Here is a 21,084-nt window from a genome sequence, read left to right as displayed (position 1 = left end):
TCGTTGTATATTAACTGTTTTGCTCAGCTGGAAACCTTTGAATTTGGGTTCAACCTTACAATGGGGCCAGCACTTTGGTGGAAATGGAAGCATTTGCCATCGAAATATACCCGGTATACTTTGTTGTTAAAGAGGGAAAATGATATCATAACTGTTTTCAAATAAAAGAACAAAACTTGCACATATAACCATGTACAGTGTATCTATCTTCAGCAAATATAACGTCTATCTGTGGTCGGTGCAGCAGTGAAGTTTCTGCACAAGCGCAATATGTGGTACAGTAAGGTGGGGTATTATTCAGTCTTCTTTGCAATATCTTCAATTCGCAAGGAAAGTTTCTTTGTGTAAGAGATATGTAGATTGAGATTCTCTATTTTTGAGCTATAAGTTCAGATTGCCCTAATTGTAAATCCGTTATCATCCTGTAATAATTTCTGAAAGAAACACATAAAAGATAACATACGTAGAAAGATTATTTGAAATAATTTGAATTTTCACGAAAAAAAAAAGATAATTCTTTATCATAAAAAAATAACAAAGAACAGATAGAACTTTATATAGCTAGCTAATTGTGAAGCCAGAGGGGTGCCGTTAAAAATGCTCGGAAATTAAGATCCATAAATCGAAAATCAGAATATTAAAAAACAGTAAGTAAGCAAGTACATGTAAGTAATCAATTATCATAGTGTTATCGTAACTTATAATGTAAACAAAGTGAACATAAAACGGCATGACTTAACCCGCCCATTGGACCTACAAGTCACTTTTTCCATTAAGTTAAAATAAATTGACACCGTCTATGGTTAAAGGCTATAGCTATATGTGCAAATTTTGCTAATATTATTTTGATCAAATAAACCATATCATTGTACTTGGGTGATCACTATGTAACAATAACACCGTTAAATTTAAGAGGAGTGGAAGGCACCCTTCCGCAAACACTACCTCCCCCTTGTTAGTGGGATTCAACATACCGCCTTTCTCTTTTTACTTTTGGATCGGCCACTGCATTCGCCTCCCCAACATTGACATCTGAGTTCAAAACGAGCATAATCTGCTGGTTTTTCTCTTCAATATACATGTAGCAGAGCGCAAGAGTAATTTCATCAAGTTCAAATAATCGCCCTTGAAATAAAAAAGAAGCTTGATTTTGTAAGGAGCTACTTATGATGACATTTAGACATAAATCTTTATATACAAGTGTTGATCCAAACCTAATGTCACACTATGCACCGCGTTTCTCACTGGGGCTGTATTGTATAAAACGATGCTTCAAAATTTCCCTTTAGTTATCAAAATTCAAATCTATATTCAAATTTTGATTGAACACTTTTTAATTTAAATCTTTTTTTTTTTTTTTTTTTTTTTTTTACAGTTTTTCATTTTATAATACATATAACACATTCATACACACATATTTACAATTCATGCTCATAAATATATTAAACTATTCAAGTTGATACAATTTTGCATAAATTGAAATGAATAAAGCTCTTGACGTTAAATATTAAGAAAAAGATTGTTCCATTCAGACCATCTATCATCATGTTAATCATAAGAAGAGATTCTGATAGCAACACATTTTTCAGTTTCATATTTAATCACATTGTAGACCTCCAAACACTGGAACTTTTTTGTTGTACAGACATTGAAAAATATATTGTTTTGTATATAGGATCAAAAAATTGATAACTAAATTGGAATCAGAAAAAGTCTCTTTAAATCGTATGTTATATTCATTTAAGCCAATTTTTGTTTGGAACAGCATGATATAAATGTATACTTATTCTACTCCATAAATCTAAAGCAAAGGAACAGGATGTGAAAACATTTTCAAAAGTCAACTTCATTATTAGAAAAGGAACATGTATCATTTTTAACTATTTTTATCTTTTTTAAATATGATTTTACAGGAAGAATTCTATGTAGAGTTGTTCTGTATTGTAGCCAATGTACAATAGTATCTGTTGTAACTTTGAAACAGACTTTAAACACATTCTGTAAAATTAATTCGGAGTACCCTCTCATGACAATTTTTGAATTCCATCGAATGATTGAGTTTGGAATAATACATTGGACATTTGTATTGATTGAATTGTAAATAAATTTAGTGCATTTCTTGTACAAACATATGAAAAATTGAGTCTTTAACAAACTTTAGTTGAAATTAAAACAATATTGATGTTTATAGCATAATATATACGTGACATCGCCGTGTCATGAATTTACGTCTTTTTTAAAGGTTAGTATTTATAAATAATTACATGCTAAAAAATGTTAAAAAGCCCCAATATTATGAAACAGATATATTATCAACTTTTTCTTCCTGTTTTAAAAATTAGAGACCGTCCATTTCGGATATCTACCCGATGCCTTTTGTCTCTAGGTCAAGGAATAAAAAGGCTGGACATGCGAATATTGATACGATGCATTTCTTGCTTCGATGGATAGATATCACTAGAAAATGTACAGAAATTGATACATCACCCTAAAATTAAGAGCGAGAGAACAGGGTACCCTTAAAATGGTTCCATTATCTAATAAAAGCACATGTCATGTTAATAGATAAATTAGATAGACAGAAGACATAAGCTGTGAAGGATAGATAAAGATAGCTAGGCTCGTACGTCAATGGCTGTTATCATAAAGCTACGTTCATGACATGATGTTAACAACACGTGTGTTACATTTACGATGCTGTTTTTATTAGTCTTTTATTTTTAGTAATCCTGTACTAGACCCTTTTTTCTATTACCCTTGTTGGTACCCCTCAATACCTGTATATACCTATCTCAGTTTAGGTTTTCGGCTCTCTTTGGAGCGTATATAATCTACCTGAACAATCTTCCTGCATCTCATCAGTAGTTTAATTATCTAAGTAGTTGTTACCCCATATAATATTGGCGTGGTCATAATGACACGAGGGAGCGTAGCTCCCGAGTGTCGTTATGACCACGCCCATCGGGTATCTTGGCGTGGTCATAATGACACAAGGGAGCGTAGCTCCCGAGTGTCTTTATGACCACGCCCATCGGGTATCTGCACATAATCAACAATATTATATGGGGTAAGTTACTTGTACCATAGTTTACAATTATTCATTGTATCTTATTATCATAGTAATATCGGGAGTGCACCTGCCTCTTAACAATACGGTGCCAATGCGTTGGTCTTTATATATGTACATTGTACTTCGTGAATTTCCCAAATGACTTTCTATCCCCGACAAAGATTAATTTTTGTTCATTTTTTTTTAATCATAGGCCTAATGAATAGATCGACTTCTCATTGTTTTGTTTTTATTTCATATTCATTCATTTTCCGACTTATAGTATCGATATTTGCTTCAAAGAATTAAACGTATTAAGAGAATTTCATATGTACGAACCCTAAATTGTGCAATGCTTCTGTCAAAATCAATCAATTTAAGCAACAACAAAAATATTATTTGAGAAATGCATGTCGCGAAACCGTGAATGGTTAATGTCAAATTCGATTGCCTACAGCTATTCACTCTGTCCACAACAAGGTTTCTATTCAAACGCTTTCCTATCACGTGATTGACTTTCTATAAAACCTTTAAACAGGATACCCCTATTTCATTTAACAAACGTTTCTCTACTTGTCCGCACACATGGAGAGGAATACTAAAATAGAGTCTTTCTGACAAAGCCATTGCCGATATTGTTTTGTCTCGAGCTAAAAATGAGATTTATTCGACGAACTCAGTTAGTCGAGTCATTTATCCGTGTTGAGTTTTGGCAATTTTGATCTGGAGGAAACTCTTACTGTGGAATATTATGGACCCGCTAAAACGACTTTGTTGATGTTGTTTTTACTCGAGATAGTGGGCGGAGTTTTAAAAAAGTGTGGGGTATGCACAAATAACCCACACTTTTAACAATAGAAAACTCGCCAAGCTATGGTACAACTTTAAATATAGACACAGCTTCTGGGGTGAGTAAACTAATTTACTATTCATTTCCATTCTATATGTTAGGTTATTGATCATGGGATAACTTTGGTGTTTTAATGTGTTTTAATGGTAATTTGTATTATTTGAATGTTATTTTAGTATGTAATTCGTTTGTAATGGTCGTTATATAGTTCATTATTCTTTATAAATGTATAGTAAAAAGAGTAAAGTATATCTAAAGGGCTACCGTAATCTAAGAAGTAAATGTTTAAGTCGTATTTAGTGACTCTAAACAGTGTTATTTGCAAGTAAATGTCACAGTATTTTAGGTTACGTGTAAAGTAATTCAGTAAAATATTATGTATTGTGAAGTGCAAGTTAATGTAATGCAGCGGTGCCACGTGTACCACGTTGACTCACTGTTATGTACGGTGGGCCATTACTTGTATTAAACTTTTAAGAATATGTTTAAGTAGTGTTAAAATCCCTTTACCTGGGTCACACCTTAACTAGAGCCAGCTATTTGACGATTATGGATTCGGTTTTTAGGGTTATCGCCCTTGTCACATCGATTCTGGTAACAGATATAAAACTAAATCAATTTCATTTTTAAAAAAATGACTAATTAAACATAAGCATATAACATGTTTAAACAAAATCATTACATTTCATCAGTAATAAAGAAGTTCTGGTTAAATCTTCCAACAATGAGTGACCTAGATTTTGGACCAATGCAAATCCTAGTACAAGTTTGTACCTGGCATTTAAATAAATTACATGATCTTGGACAGGTAGCAAACGACTAGAATTATAAACACCTGGAGCCCGCCATGTTGGATAGTAAAACTCTGTAGATTACTACTGGAGTATTATTAGGTAAGTTTTATAGTTCATTTTTTTTATTGTGTACAGTAAATGCATGAAATAGAATCTGTGCATCCTACCTTTAGAACTGTCTATTAAACCAAGGCATGTACATATATTGAATATAAACTGAAATTATCGGTTCATGTTTAGTTCCCTCTTTATTAACTAGGTGTCCCTGACCATGGACCCCTGGTACAGTGCCCAGGATGTTGTACGCTGCACCCTTTGTAAGACTTCTGTGGCCCCCATGTACTGTGAAATTTGTCATATACATCTGTGTAAAGACTGTGTAGAGAAACATTTTTCTGATTCCTCTAAAGTTCATGATGTGGTTCCACTTACACAATACATAACCACTCTGAACTATCCCAAGTGTAGGAAACACCCCACCAAACGATGTGAGCTCCATTGTGAACAATGTGACATTCCTATCTGTACAAAGTGTATTTCTTCTAGAAATCATTTAGGACATGAACAGATTGATATTTTCCAAAACTTTGAAGTCAAAAAAGAAGTTTTACAAAAAGATTTGCAAGAATTAGAGAAATCAATTTATCCTAAATACCAAGAGATTGCATCTGCCATCCCAGTGCAAAAAGCTGATCTGGGTAAAAGCTCCCAGAAATTAACAACAACCATCGACAGACATGGAGAAGTCTGGCACAGAGAAATAGATACCATTATACACACACTGAAATCTAACGTTGAGGAAATGGAATCCAAATACCTGGTCGCCCTAAATAAACAGGAAGATGAAATCACACGCTCTATTTCTGAAATCACACAGAGCATTGCTGATCTGAAGAAGTTACTCGACTCCAATGAATTCAGCCTTGTCTCTGCCTACAAATCCAGGATTGCTGAATTTAGAATATTGCCCACTAAACTTACAGTGTCCATACCAAACTTTAAACCCCAGGAAATCCACACAGATCAGCTGATTGACCAGTTTGGTTCTCTGTCAGCATCATCTATCATAACTGAGGAACAAGACTACAGCAAGCCGCCCCAAGGAGCCAAGTCTTCTCCTCCAGACTTGTCACTGATGGATGCACCCCGGGTCATCACAGCTATAGACACAGAGTATGGAGAACTATTGTGTGGTGTGACGTGTCTGAGTGATACAGAAATGTGGACGCGTGGTGATGACAACAAGATGAAACTCTACAACCTGCAGGGAGAACTAGTGAAGTCCGTCCAGACCAAGTCAGGGAACGTTCCATACGACATAGCAGTGACAAGGAGTGGGGATTTAGTTTATACTGATGACAAAGATAGAACTGTGAACATAGTGAACAATACACAGGTACAGACAGTGATCAGTCTGCAGGAGTGGAGACCTCTTGGCGTCTGTATTACCTCATGTGGTGACCTCCTGGTTGTCATGGTCAGTGTTTATAGTAAACAAACAAAACTTGTGTGGTACTCTGGCTCCACAGAGAAACAAAGCATACAGTACGATGACAACGGAGGACCTATTTATTCATCTGGTAACTATAAATACATCAGTGAGAACAGAAACCTAGATATCTGTGTGTCAGACTGTTATTCCCGTAAAGTAGTGGTGGTCAATCAGGCCGGTAGACTCCGGTTTACCTACACTGGTGGCCCCTCTATAACCAAGGGGTCTTTCTATCCATACGGCATCACAACAGACAGTCAAGGTCGTATCCTGACAGCAGACAGTAACAACCATTGTATCCACATCCTGGATCAGGACGGACAGTTCCTCCGCTACATTGACAACTGTGATTTAGACTGTCCATGGGGTTTATGTGTGGACACCAGTGACAACCTGTTTGTGGCTAAGTACATAGGTGAAGTGAAGAAAATCCAGTATCACATATAAATCAATCAACTGTATAAATTATACCTAAACACAGTATATTAAATGTATATATCTACATACTGTGTGTACATATATGGCATGTAAACAAACTGTGTATATACACTGCATGTCATCATATGGTGTATATTGGTTGTTACAATGGTGTATGTTGATCACGTTTCACACATTAAACTGACTGTGTCTGCAAGATGTACTCATAATTATCCGAAATGTATATCAGGTATATCATTTATCATTTCCAACATCAGAATAGATCAATGCACTGTATTTGTTACATTTAGTTATAAGCAAACACTCTGTGACATGTATTACATAAGGGTGAATGGACGCACTCAATTCCTTTACATCAATGGAGCGAGGCCACCCAAGGCTTGAGGCCCATTCCTTATAAGGAGGAGTGGTACAGGTATACATGTATTTACCCAATTAGAATCTACGTTGACTGGATTAATTGTTATTGCATCTTTTTAATCTTGAGAATTTGAGTAGATGTTTGATTTTCCGTCAACTTTGTTTCCTCAGTTCTAACTTTATCACCATCTGAAATATTCTGTCCCTTGATAAGATTCTGAAAAAATGTATTAAGACAATGAGAATAATTGATACATGTACTGCTTATGAATGTTTTATGAATGATTTTTTAAAACAAAACTTTAAACAAAAATTCAATGCATTTTTGCTCAATTTCAATTTTGGCATAAACATTACAATGTCACTAGAACTTCAGTGGAAGGGGCAGCATTTGCCATCCCAATATATTTCTTTGGTAGAAGAGGGAAAATCATAAGAAATATAACATGTAGATAACTTGTACATATAAGCACCCATTGTCTTCATTGGGGCAGCAAATATAACGTCTATCTGTGTTCAGTGGAGCAGTGACGTGTGAGCTCGCAAACGCATTGTATGGTAGGGTGTTATTCAGTCTTCTTTGCAGTGTCTGCAATTTGCAAGACAAGTTTCTTTGTTTCAGAGATCTGTAAATTGAGATTACCTATTTTTAAGCTTTAAATTTAGATTTTCTTAATTGTAAATTTATCCTTTATCATAATTTCTTAAAGAAACAGATGAAAGATAACATAATTTAAAAATTGCTTTTAAATAATTTTGATGAATTTTTTTTTAAAAATTCATTATCATAAAAAACTAATAATGAACATATCCAGTTCGAACTTTATATCGCTAGCTAATTGTGGTGAACAATAGTGGTTCAGTTTAAAATGATCGTAAATAAATTTTGAACCATTACTCTAAATCAAAATCATCCTTTTAAATTTAGAGGGAGTTGGGGGAGGGGGGGGGGATACCCTTCCCAAACACTCCCTCCACCTTTTTATTCACAAAATTGAGATAATCATAGTTTCACCATCGATAAACAAGGTTTAACGGTTGTAAACTATAGTTTACGGACAGAAAACTATAATTAACGCCTTAAATCTATATTACACATCTGTAAACCATAGTTAACGTGATCATCTATGTTTCAGAACTGTAAAACAATAATTAACACTGAAAACAACCATTTGCGATTGCAAAACATAGTTTATCTGATAAATATAGTTTCACGATTGTGAAATTATGATTAACAACTCCTAACTAAAGTTCACAAGTGCAAATTAATATATAGTTTACAGATGTGATATATATATATATATATATATATATATATATATATATATATATATATATATATATATATATATATATATATATATATCAGCAAAATGTCTTGTTAATGTTATTTGCAGACAAACTTAGATTGTCACTCGTTAATATAGTTTACAACCCTTAAATATAGTTTTACAGATGAAAAATGTAGTTAACAAATCGTTAACTATAGTTAAGGGTTAGTAAACTATAGTAAACAGTGGATAAACCTATGATTTATCGGTTGTGAAACTATGTTTACTCATTTTTGTGAATTTGGCGTGACATACTCATCTGTAAACTATTACTTTAACTATTAATAGTTAAGTATTGTTTATTTGATCAGATAAACTATGTTTTGCAATCCCAAATAATCGTTTTCAGTGTTTATTTTAATTTATCCAATTTCCGTTCCAAAACATTATTTAAAAGCTCGTTTTATTTTGTGATACCATCAGGGTCATTCTGTTGATTGGCAAACATCAACTCGATGTCGCACTCAACATCTACACCATTTCAGTCTGTTGCACAGATATACAATGTAAATTTAAGTTGCTGGCCGGAAATTTTGTGAGATTTGAATTCCTAATTAGACAGTTACTTGGTGTGTTTTTCACTTCTTTTATATTAATGCATTCCTCTCCAATACGCGCCACCTTATAAAAAAAATAACATCACACAAAATAAATACCCAATATTCTATTTTAATAATAATAAAAAAAGAAAGTCATTAAGCTTTACAAACATTTTATTTCATCATACGCTTTGACATTTGCAAATATTAAAATATTGAACATTTTTTGATCCAATCACAGAAGAATAATTGACAAGAAGTGCATGACATTTTTTATTATTTGACCAGATAAATTCATCTTATATCCCACAGAACCAGATATTGCCACCCTCAACTCTCGTCTTTACCTATCACTAGGATTTGGGTTAATTTCTGTATAGCAAGACATGACCATTCAAGGACGATTCATAATTGTAAGGACAAATAGAAAATAAGAATTGCTATTTTTTTCCAAATGGCCTCAATTTATTGAGATGAATCAATGTAAGAATAAATAAAAACAGATTGTGGACGGATAATTTGTATATAAAAGTAACAGAAATATAACAACACATTTGTGAAATAGAAATTCACTTGATGGAATAATCTTAATCAAAAGCTTCAATTCTTCGCTAGAGCAAAATTGTATGCATAAATATCCATAAAGGAAATTGCTGACTACAGCGTCAAGTAAATGTATTTATTTAGCGAGATTCTTGCAAAAAATAAAATTAAAAGAAAATAAATAAATTAAAAAAAAAACACAGTTAAAAAAGACTGACGTTCACATCAGACCTGTACTTGGTGCATGGTTTCATATTTTCTACAAAGTCTTTGTGAAGTTACAGAATATTCAAGTCAAACACTACAATTAAAGTTGGGACATTAACACAGTAAGAAACAAAGCATTCTGACAATTAAAGCAGTAGTGTTGTACTAGCGGAACTTATTTGGCTGGCCGTATGACAACATTTCATATGAACACCAATAATAAAGAGTTTCTTCATAATCTAAAATTTTCACATTTCACGAGATCTTTGAAATGTTTAACCATAAAAATAGACACACTCCTATTTTTTCTCCGCAGTAATAACATCCTCAGGTGTTTACATGCGCTGACCTCTCTTCCTCCCCCCTCCCCACCCAATTCCCAGTTTGACCTCATTGTCCCTGAATGAGATCCTCTCCCTCTTTTGTCCTGACCCTGCAGAGTTTGTTTTAATGGGAGGGAATCTTGCTCCACTTGAGGCTGGAAAAGAAACATTAAAGACTGCTGCACAAACAAGAAACAAAGGGGAGATTTAAATACTACACATCTTTTGGTCACTATATAATATATAAAGAAATATTTTTCTATTGACAAGACATTTGTCTCAATTTATATACATATGCGTCTTTTGCCTTCATCACTGAAGCATCGTACAATGTATTTACTAAGCTAGTACCTTCGGAACCCGCTGAAAATCGTCGTGGAGGCTGAATCATCTCCCCTTGTAGACTAACACTGTCCACTGACTGTAGATCCATTGCAGGGCTCCCCTAAAAATAGACATGATGTAACGTCAGAGGAAACACAGTATATTGCTAACCTTACAAAAACAATTCACAAAGAAGATTAAAACTACAATATTATTATCATTTTAGAAATTTACAATGTACATTGTTTCAGAATAATCCTTTTTTATGAATTATTTACAAACTAATTATAAAAAAAGGCATAAATAATGATAAAACCAGCGAGGCAAGACTTACTGTGAGTCTGTTGTTCCTACCCCCCTGGGGGTCAAGTCTCGGGAGATTGTTGTCATACATCTGCCTCATCAGCTTCCTGTTGGTGAATGGAGTCTTATCATATTATATGGAACATTTGATCATGATATTCATTCTTATATCCATATTTTTGCAACTGTCAACATTAAGTCTTAGTTATGCTGATGCGTGAATGTATCCCATGAATTCTGGGTGACTTGTCTATTAAAGCTAATTAATTCTGCCTAGCGATAGATTAAACTCTTCCAATTCACTTTGCTAGGAAGAATGACAAAATATGTTTAAAGAATGACAAAATATGTTTAAAAAATTCTTAAGCGAGATCCCCAATGAACTAAATAATCTTTAAATTATTTTTTTGAATTTGCTATTCCTACTAACCTGTTAAACTTTATAAAATAATTTAAGTAAACAACTCTAAGTTTAGTATCAAATTTCAGAAATCAAAATTCTCCAATAGATCATTTGGAGTTTCAAGTGGTCAGCTTACACGGAGTGGGGCTGGGGTTGCGGGTGGTGCTGTAGGTGGGGCTCCTGGTCCTCGAAGCTGCCCACTTGGTTGTGGAGCCACTCAAACGTTCGGCTGTTCCTTAGGTTGGCCATCACTCGCTTCTCCAGATCCTGCTTTTCGATCTCCTCCTGTCGCGCTGAAATGTTTTGTTAATTATTAAATGTGTTATATTATTTTCTTATTTGAAATGAATATGACTGATTAGCTGTCTGACATGTATAATATTTAGATATAAATGATGAGGTGAATAATATCAAGAATATTACTTTTAAGTGCTTGGAATACATTATCAAGGTAGGCACCTCAATGACTTAAAAAATATTCACTGAAAATTTCTTCATTTTTTGGGTGCGTATTACACATAAGAACTGCATTTTTTTTCAGCATTTTTTGGGGTTTAAGGGTTTGTATAATAAACGGTCGCATACTCTACACAAGACTTTGTGGTAACATGACCTGATTGTTCAGATAACGGTGTTTGTTGGAATGTGTTTCTTACCCTGGAAGTATTCTTTGCGGGGTAGGGTCTGTCGTGAGGGCTGGGACACTGGTTTCCTTGTGACATTTGTTTCTTCAAGTCGCCTGAACAAGGCCAGCCTCTGTTTGGGATCTGTGGAAAGGTCACAGCGAAAAGTCAAATAAGGTCAATTACTCGGGCCACTGTAACTGACCCCCAAAAATCTGTTTATTACAAAGGCTGATTTTAAATGAAAATGCTCAACATTTACCCAGTTTGCCCAGCTTCTTCCTGCGTTCTGCATTGTATTTTAGTTTTTTGGCTCGCTGCATCATTACATGTGCTGTGTTTGCGTCTCTGAAACCCCTACAAGAAGGAAAAATACATGTACATATTTTTTGTCTGGTTTTGTATAAAATACACTGTTAAATATTGAAAGGAAATAAAAAAGGCATCAATCTAGTAAAAAAAAAAAAAAGCAGAGAAAAGTTGGTATTTCTCTTTCTTAATACAATGCTATGAAAAAAAAAATAACCAAAAAATGTTTTCATTTTGCAATTAGGCTTAAATTGGTAATTAGCTAACAACAAACAACAGAGGTTGTGTTTATAATTTGGTTGAGTTCAGGGATTACATCAATGAAACAACCAGTACATACCACTCCTCCGAGATCTGCTCCTCTTTCTTTGACATGGCTGTCCTGTGGGTGTCCGTTGCACTGACGATGGAGGGAGGGCGGGGCACATGACCGTTCTGGGGGGCCTCTGACAGGGGGGAATCCATGCCCCTCCAGGCACGCCGGGGATTCCCGGGGGGCTGCGGTTTGTCACCTAGGTTCAGGGACGGGATCTTGCCCGGGGGACTGCTCAGTTTACCGATGGGGGGCTTCCCAAGAACTGGGTGACTGCAGAGGAAAAATAAGGGGTATTAAAATTTATAACATTTTAACAAATTACAATACAATAATGAAAACAAATTTTTGTTTATCAATACTTACACAGATTAAATCAATAATAAAAGTTACTTTTTTCATATGTAGGAGAAATATGAAATATTTGTACAGATCAAATTCATAATTATGATAAATGATTTCATATTTTATAGCAGAGTGGAATATTATCAAAAATCTTATTTTATGAGGAAAGCTCTATTATCAGCTTAAGATTCAATAATGCACACTTTCTTAGCATTGTCAGGATCAACCCATGCCTTACTTTGCTGGGAGTTGAGGGGTGGGTGGAGGTTTCCAGTCCTCTAACATTTCCTACAAATTAACGTAAAAATCACAGCAATGGCAAAACTTGAAATAAATGGTAACCTTTTTAAACACAACTGTATTAGTATAAGAACAAATTTAAAGTTACTATAATGCAATTTCTTTTGCAAGTATGATTGAACAAAAAAAAAGAGGGTTTATACACAATATTAAAATTTGCATTTATCATACTCAACAAATAAAATGTCACATAAATATGAATACATATTCATATGAATACTGATTGCCTGAGAAAACAACATGTTTCCAACTGCGCAGTATAGAGACCACAAACCTCGTTGAAGTTTAAATCTTTGAGGTCCACCTCCTGGAAGTCAAAGTCATCCTCGTCCTCAAACTTGGCGAACTCCAGGGCCTGTTCCAGTCTGACCCTCAGGATATAGCCCCTCCACACAGCCTGTCACAGAGCGAAATAGTACGTACTCATTAAAATACAGAGAGATAGTGACAGCCTGACCTGCCCGGCCCACACTGCCTGTCACAGAGAGCATTGTCTGAATAACAATTTCAATGATGAATTTCCATATATTTTGTTTCTTTAGTGGGTGCCCATTTTTGTGTTTTAATTTCAAAATAGGAACAAATATTCTTTATTTGGCAATATCTTTTATACAATTTTATCACTGGTGACTATACAACAATCTGTAACAATTTTTGCACTTAAAATTGTACACAGAAAACCTTGAAGATAAAACCGGACTTTTGAACAACTCCTGTCTTTTATATAATTCCAATAGGAAAACATATTTAATTCTGTTTTATATCTCTATTTTAACCTGTATTTTGGTGGCTGCCTGGTGAAGTTCTCGGAGGATTTCCTGGTCCACCTCATCCAGTCCTTGACCCATGACCTCAGTGCCCCAGATCCGCCTCCTGACCCTGTGACCCCTCCAACAGGCCTGGATCTTAGTGGCTGCCACATTCTGAAGGTCACTGTAAAATCAGCAATGTTAATATCTTTTTTTTCAGTAAAAACTAGCAGACTAACTATACTTGTACTTAATGTGGTATGGGACACTTCCATATTGGGACGGACTTTGATTACTATCAAAATAAACAATAAATTCAAGTATAATTTTATAAATTTTTTCTTTCCCAAAATTATTACCTGATAGCATAGTGCAATGGGTTGGAGCATTAAATACAAAATCAGTCATAATTTTGAATCCTGCAGGCGCTTTTATAATTTTTACCTTTTCAAAAAATTTTAAAACATATTTAATGTGTTAATAGAATTCTTACCTCATTTCGCTACTATGGCTTACACCAAAATCTTCATCAACTAGAGCTTTAACTGCCTTGGCTGTAAGATTTGGAGGTTTCTTTTCATTGAGGCCAGCATGAATTCTTCCATCCATTGAACCACTGAGACTTGCGAGTGATTCTCCATTCATTGCTGTTTCTCCTTCCTTGTTTCCTTTCTCTGATGTCTTGACGGCCCGTTCAAACATCTCCTTGGGGTTCAGGAGGTGACTCTCCCGCTGGGCCTGACGCACCGACTTTGAGGATGGAGGTCGCTGACTAGATTTAGGTGTAGAGGGCGCTGTAGGCACTGCCATGGTGATTTCTCCGTATTCGTGTGCGTATCTGTGCTCCTCCGCAAGCTTCTGAGTAGTGTCACAGTACTTGAAGTACAAATCACAGAGAGCACCCAGATCCAAGGGCAGCTTACTCTTCTCTGCTCTGATATTAAAAAAATAAACAATTAGTGAAAATTTATCAACAAAAGATAAATGTAAATGTTGGTGTGTGTGTGTGTGTGTGAGAGAGAATCATATGCCAAGATGCAGCTGTAAGATAGTAATACTGTAGGTACCCCACATCCTGGAGCAGACTGTTGGCTAGCTCTGTATACACCTTGGTCTGACTCAGACACATGGCCTCAAAGCTGGTCCGCGGCTTCACCTCTGTACCGCCACTACCCAAAACTCGCTCATCTATTCTCTTCAGACTTGGCAAAGACAAACTGAAATCCAAATAATCATCTTAAATCATCTGCCTGTCTTACATTATCTAGACTTAAGGTTAAAACAATACAATGTATTATTTCAAGAACAGCAATGTGTTTTTCAAAGAAATGATATGTACTGGGTAGATGTGTCAGTTTTTAAGGTTATATTTTTTAATACTTTCTAATTAGGTAATGAGATGGAAATTTCTTAAGCATGTACACCAAAAGTAGGATGTACACACAAAACATAAATAAACAGATAAATATCATTATGTGATGTGTATTCATGCTTGTGTATATATTGTAGCAGGTGGAATAATGTGCAGACTTGCTCCAGATCTGTCAGTTCTGTGAATGGGTTTCCTGCCTGTGTATACATGTATATATTGATGTACCGTGCATGCGTTAAAGATCTGTCAGTTCTGTGAATGGGTTTCCTGCCTGTGTATACATGTATATATTGATGTACTGTGCATGGATTAAAGACTTACTCCAGATTTGTCAGTTCTGTGAATGGGTTTCCTGCTACACTCAAGCTCTCTAAATGAACACATTTTGTGACACTAGCAGACACCGACTCAACCTCTGAAAATTAAAAAAATAATCTATATATTACAACAAAACCCATTAACAAAAACAACATATAATTAGGAAGATATATCAAGTACCAACTCAACAGAGGTCTTACCTAGGATTTGGTTGTGACTTATGTCCAAATGTTTTAAGATCAGAAGATTATTTAATGGCACCAAATCTTCAATACTAAAACAAAGAAAAGACCAATATTTAGGTAGCTATTGTTGTAGCCATGAAAGATCTCTGATGATAATCAAAACACCAACTGTTTCTGAAAGATTGATCTCTTACTTTGAATAGCTATTTGTTTACTTTCTAAAGTGCCTGATATATAGATGAAATTGAAACTACAGGGGGATTATAATATTTACTTGCATTGTATTATTTTATGATAGAAAAAGGATCTATAATTCTGTTAACCTGTTTTGTGACAGATTGAGGGCCTTTAGGTTTGTTTACCTGTTTTGTGACAAATTGAAGACTCATACTTTTCATACCTATTTTGTGATAGATTGAGGACCAATAAGTTTGTTTACCTGTTCTGTGACAGGTTGAGGACCAATTAGTTTGTTTATCCGTTTTGAGACATATTGAGGACCTACAAGTTTGTTTACCTGTTTTGGAAAGATTGAAGACCTATAAGTTTGTTAACCTGTTCTGTGACAGGTTGCGGGCCAATATGTTTGTTTACCTGTTTTGTGACAAGTTGAGGACCAATAAGTTTTTTATCCGTTTTGAGACATATTGGGGACCTATAAGTTTATTTACCTGTTTTGAGACAGATTGAGGACTTCTAGGAGAGGAAGCCAATCACACTGCAGATCTTCCAGGTTTGTAATACTGTTATCATCCAAACACAACACTCTCATCAACACATGATTCCTCAGACAGGGAAGCTGTGAAAAAAAAAATCATACTGCAATGTGGCATATCAAAGCAGAGTCAAGTTTAACTTATTTGCAATTTTATCCTTGTTGAGGTTTAATTGAGCTCTAGCAGTGCCCCTCCCTCTGTGACCCTGCCCCCAGTAGATAGTTGGAGGACACCATCACATTTTGTAGCAGGTGCCCCACCCTATATATGTATATGACCCCACCCACTACTGACCTTCTGTAGGTTATTGGAGGACACCATCAGACTCTGTAGCAGACACAACTTGCTGACATCCTCCACCATCTGCAGGTGGTTGCTGGACATGTCAATCATCTGTAGAGTGGGCGTGTCATTCAGACCAGTTGTGCTGATCAGCTGATTGTGTGATAGTTTCAGGGTGTGGAGTCTCCTCAAGGACTCTGTGCCACCTGTAAACAAAGGTAGGTATTGTATATACACTGTACAAAACACCACTAGCTGATTCTGGTAATCAGCCACAGTTTAACACCAATATAAAGGGAAAGAATTTACCTATTCTGGTTATCTTGTTCTTTGAAAGATCTAGCCACCTCAAATTAGAACATCCTGAGAGTCCATGGATGGAACTCAAGGAATTGTGGGAAAGGTCAAGAAAGGTCAGGTTACTTAGATCCTTCAGGTCCACATACTGGATAAAGTTATCCTGTAAAAGGTTTACACATTCTTTTAGTTGTCTTCATTTCTCAAAGTGATGTGAATAATATAATGAAAGGATTATAACGGTGGTGGAAGAACCGAACACACAGATGTATTGAATACGCTAAACAGCACCCAATAAATGTTCTCAGGTGCTGTGATATTTATTGATTCTCAAATAATGGAACCTAATTTTAACAAAATGTGATACTAACACAACATGACTGCCTTTGGTCAATTGCATAAATAAGGAAAAAAGAAGAAATATGAAATACACATCATTAAATAAAAGACAGGCAACTCTATCAACTGACAAGAAGCAAGTGAGACTTAGGTTGTGAAGATGTTCAACTGATGTGACCTAATTTACATGTAAGTGTAAATATAGGTAGTGAAGCTGTTTACACTGATGTTGACCTCATTTACCTGTAGATCTAGGTAGTGTAGTTGTTTACACTGATGTTGACCTAATTTACTTGTAGATCTAGGTAGTGTAGTTGTTTACACTGATGTTGACCTAATTTACCTGTAGATCTAGGTAGTGTAGTTGTTTACACTGATGTTGACCTCATTTACCTGTAGATCTAGGTAGTGTAGTTGTTTACACTGATGTTGACCTAATTTATCTGTAGATCTAGGTAGTGTAGTTGTTTACACTGATGTTGACCTAATTTACCTGTAGATCTAGGTAGTGTACCGGTAGTTGTTTACACTGATGTTGACCTAATTTACCTGTAGATCTAGGTAATGTAGCTGTTTACACTGCTGTAGCCCCTCTACCACAGTCAGGTTACACTTGGACATCTTTAGTGTCTTCAGACCCCAGCACTGCCCCAGTGTAGAGATATTACAGCCAGGCAGGTCCCGTAACTCTACTGTTGTCACCTACAAGGGGAGTCAACTGTGGTAATCAATGCTTTCAGTGGATTTAAAAGAACAAATAGTTGGAATGTAGCAATGGCAATGCAGGAAATTAACCATCATTTCTGTCTGCAAATGCACAGTAAGTTGGATTTTGAACTAGTTATAAAAATTAGTTTTGCGGATCAGGATATTGAAAATATCATTATCTGTTTCACAGCTGCAAGAGGACAGGAACCAATGATTTTGATTACAAAAGGGGATGGGGGTTGAAAAATAATTTTTTTCTGTTATTTTTTCCATATTTCTAAAATGAAATAGGTTGTGTAATACTATATTATTTGAATGAAATTAACATCAAGAGGAGAGTCAACTTCTCCTTGGGTCTAAATCTGGGGGTGGGGGAGGTCCTTGTCCTTAAGTAGCTGTGAATTTGTTTCCTCCCAACTGTAGTGCTACATTGACCCTCCCGTTACCTGTCTGAGTGTTGACACTCGGGCGGCCATCAATATCGTGTCCTCACTCAATGCCTGCAGCTTTTTGGCCGACGTTGGCCGTCGCATGGATTTTGAAGTTCCTGTCTTCAGCTTCCACGGTTCATTGCTCACCTTACTGTGGAATAAGCAACATGGTATCACTAGTAAACATACTACCTAATAAATGAACAGCTGTCTTCCTGTATGAAATTTCTAGCTACTAGATAATTAAAATCCTCAGTTTTGTTTTATCATTGATTAAGACACAGGTAAATGATGGTTTTATCAGTAATAAGGACACAGGTAAATGATGGTTTTATCAGTAATAAGGACACAGGTAAATGATGGTTTTATCAGTAATAAGGACACAGGTGAATGATGGTTTTATCAGTAATAAGGACACAGGTAAATGATGGTTTTATCAGTAATAAGGACACAGGTGAATGATGGTTTTATCAGTAATAAGGACACAGGTAAATGATGGTTTTATCAGTAATAAGGACACAGGTGAATGATGGTTTTATCAGTAATAAGGACACAGGTAAATGATGGTTTTATCAGTAATAAGGACACAGGTGAATGATGGTTTTATCAGTAATAAGGACACAGGTAAATGATGGTTTTATCAGTAATAAGGACACAGGTGAATGATGGTTTTATCAGTAATAAGGACACAGGTAAATGATGGTTTTATCAGTAATAAGGACACAGGTGAATGATGGTTTTATCAGTAATAAGGACACAGGTAAATGATGGTTTTATCAGTAATAAGGACACAGGTGAATGATGGTTTTATCAGTAATAAGGACACAGGTAAATGATGGTTTTATCAGTAATAAGGACACAGGTAAATGATGGTTTTATCAGTAATAAGGACACAGGTGAATGATGGTTTTATCAGTAATAAGGACACAGGTGAATGATGGTTTTATCAGTAATAAGGACACAGGTAAATGATGGTTATATCAGTAATAAGGACACAGGTGAATGATGGTTTTATCAGTAATAAGGACACAGGTGAATGATGGTTTTATCAGTAATAAGGACACAGGTAAATGATGGTTATATCAGTAATAAGGACACAGGTAAATGTCTGGTTTATTCTGATGACTGACCTCCATGGCATACATTCCTTTATCCACTGTAAGCGCAGCTTTTCCAGATTCTCCGGCAGGCCTTGAAGCAAGTGTGCTGAAGTTTGTCTACAAACATTGCGAGTACAACACATTGTAAACACCATAAATATCAGCACACGTATCAGAACAACACATTACAAACACCATAAATATCAGCACACGTATCAGAACAACACATTACAAACACCATAAATATCAGCACATGTATCAGATTTCATTCACATTGACTCACAGTTTACACTGGCTTTTTAATCTAAAATTGGATAAAAACTCTATTTCTTAAAAAAATCAATGAATTTACGTATGGAATGATGTTCTTACAACTTCTTTGTGTCGTCCATGTCAAAAATGTCCAGATCTTCACTGCGTTTGGCGGCTGACTTAGGTCTGGATCTGGCAGACTTTGGTCGGGGAGATCCGGACGTTTCTTGTGACATTCGTACTTGTGATTTCCTCAACACTGATGAACACAATCAGCAAAATTAGTTCCAGTCAATACAGGTCTTTACAAGTATGTGAACAGATCAATATACAAAACTTCAATTTTGCAATAATCTATAATAAGTGTTTGACCGTGGCCTGCAGCAGAAAACATTGACAGCCAGACTGTGGAACCATAAAATTTTATTTAATGTTTTGTCCGAAAAATATCTATAAAACAATATTTACCCATGTTTACTATAGATTCCTTATTTTACGTAAGTACTTAACTGAGTGATTCAACTGTTTTAGCATTAAATTGCAAGAATATAAAATGATGAATGCCAGATATTTATCATACATGTAGTTTTATTTAGTTGATTTAAGTCAGAAAAATAAAACCAACTGAAGATATTAAAATCCACAAAATGTGCTTCTTGCGATTTCGTGTAGATATCAATTCCTTGTGTTCAATTTGGAATCTATAAAATGAAATGGCGCAGTCGTAAATTAAATAATGATGTCCCCATGCAACAGCAGCTAATTGGTTCCAACCCATGGAGAGTATTCTGTCACAAATAATAAGACTCAGTTCTCTCTGCATGTAACAAAATATGAGATAGGGGAGTCTGAACAAAGAAATTGTTTGAGTTGATAAAAACACTAGAATGTTTCTTTACCATTCTTTTTCTCTTTTGATTCAACCACAGCCTCCTCTCTTGCACTCTCTGCTATTTTCTTAGCAGCCTCTTCTTCACTTTTCTTAATCTCTTCTTCAGCTTTCCTTTTTGCCATTTCCTCAGCTTTTTTCTTTTCTTCTTCTTCTAATCTTTTCTTTGCTTCTTCTGCTGATTTCCTTGCTTCTTCTTCTTCAGCCTTCCTCTTTGCCTCTTCTTCAGCCTTCCTCTTTGCTTCTTCTTCAGCTTTTTTCTTTGCCTCTTCAGCTTTTTTCTTTGCCTCTTCATCAGCTTTCCTTTTTGCCTCTTCTTCTGCCTTTTTCTTCATCTCTTCTTCGGTCTTCCTCTTTGCTTCTTCTTCAGCCTTCTTCTTTGCTTCTTCTTTAGCTTTCCTCTTTGCCTCTTCTTCCTCTGCTTTCCTCTTAGCCTCTTCTTCCTTTGCTTTTCTTTTAGCTTCTTCTTCCTTTTTCTTTGCCTCTTCCTCGGCTTTCTTCTTTGCAACCTCCTCAGCTTTCCTTCTCGCTTCTTCTTCTATCTTTTCCTTTTCTTCTTCCTCTTCCTTTACACGTTTCAGTCTTGATAAAAGACGAAAA

General features: G+C 35.4%; 2 protein-coding genes across 3 annotated transcripts in view; one reads left to right on the top strand and one right to left on the bottom strand.

The window, feature by feature from the left end:
- The first annotated feature begins 4,694 nt into the window (after window positions 1–4,694).
- LOC128188131 (uncharacterized) lies at window positions 4,695–7,416 on the top strand. The gene is made up of 2 exons (XM_052858991.1): window positions 4,695–4,792; window positions 4,953–7,416. Exon 2 carries the CDS (start codon window positions 4,965–4,967, stop codon window positions 6,630–6,632), a length of 1,668 nt encoding a protein of 555 aa, XP_052714951.1. The 5' UTR covers window positions 4,695–4,792; window positions 4,953–4,964; the 3' UTR covers window positions 6,633–7,416.
- Window positions 7,417–9,009: 1,593 nt separating this feature from the next.
- The window catches only part of LOC128158262 (leucine-rich repeat and IQ domain-containing protein 1-like), a 152,174-nt gene continuing 140,099 nt past the window's right edge, over window positions 9,010–21,084 (bottom strand). For both annotated transcript variants that reach the window (XM_052821026.1, XM_052821032.1), the window contains exons 11-32: window positions 20,495–21,066; window positions 19,716–19,854; window positions 19,374–19,460; window positions 18,259–18,394; window positions 17,654–17,806; window positions 16,778–16,928; window positions 16,481–16,674; window positions 16,142–16,269; window positions 15,486–15,559; window positions 15,289–15,382; window positions 14,663–14,812; window positions 14,089–14,529; window positions 13,623–13,779; window positions 13,121–13,243; window positions 12,785–12,834; window positions 12,229–12,474; window positions 11,842–11,936; window positions 11,613–11,723; window positions 11,093–11,249; window positions 10,585–10,660; window positions 10,278–10,371; window positions 9,010–10,081 (exon numbers count right to left, since the gene is read on the bottom strand). In XM_052821026.1, coding sequence (XP_052676986.1) covers window positions 9,939–10,081; window positions 10,278–10,371; window positions 10,585–10,660; window positions 11,093–11,249; window positions 11,613–11,723; window positions 11,842–11,936; window positions 12,229–12,474; window positions 12,785–12,834; window positions 13,121–13,243; window positions 13,623–13,779; window positions 14,089–14,529; window positions 14,663–14,812; window positions 15,289–15,382; window positions 15,486–15,559; window positions 16,142–16,269; window positions 16,481–16,674; window positions 16,778–16,928; window positions 17,654–17,806; window positions 18,259–18,394; window positions 19,374–19,460; window positions 19,716–19,854; window positions 20,495–21,066 — 3,571 coding nt within the window. In that variant the 3' untranslated portion in view covers window positions 9,010–9,938. The remainder of the gene's footprint in view (window positions 10,082–10,277; window positions 10,372–10,584; window positions 10,661–11,092; window positions 11,250–11,612; window positions 11,724–11,841; window positions 11,937–12,228; window positions 12,475–12,784; window positions 12,835–13,120; window positions 13,244–13,622; window positions 13,780–14,088; window positions 14,530–14,662; window positions 14,813–15,288; window positions 15,383–15,485; window positions 15,560–16,141; window positions 16,270–16,480; window positions 16,675–16,777; window positions 16,929–17,653; window positions 17,807–18,258; window positions 18,395–19,373; window positions 19,461–19,715; window positions 19,855–20,494; window positions 21,067–21,084) is intronic.

Source organism: Crassostrea angulata, chromosome 1 (assembly GCF_025612915.1).
Source record: "Crassostrea angulata isolate pt1a10 chromosome 1, ASM2561291v2, whole genome shotgun sequence".
Taxonomy (NCBI): Eukaryota; Metazoa; Mollusca; class Bivalvia; order Ostreida; family Ostreidae; genus Magallana; species Magallana angulata.
This window is presented reverse-complemented; position numbering and strand designations above follow the sequence as displayed.

Excerpts from the sequence above, each read along its gene's own strand:
- LOC128188131 (XM_052858991.1), top strand. The coding sequence starts at position 4,965 with ATGGACCCCTGGTACAGTGCCCAGGATGTTGTACGCTGCACCCTTTGT.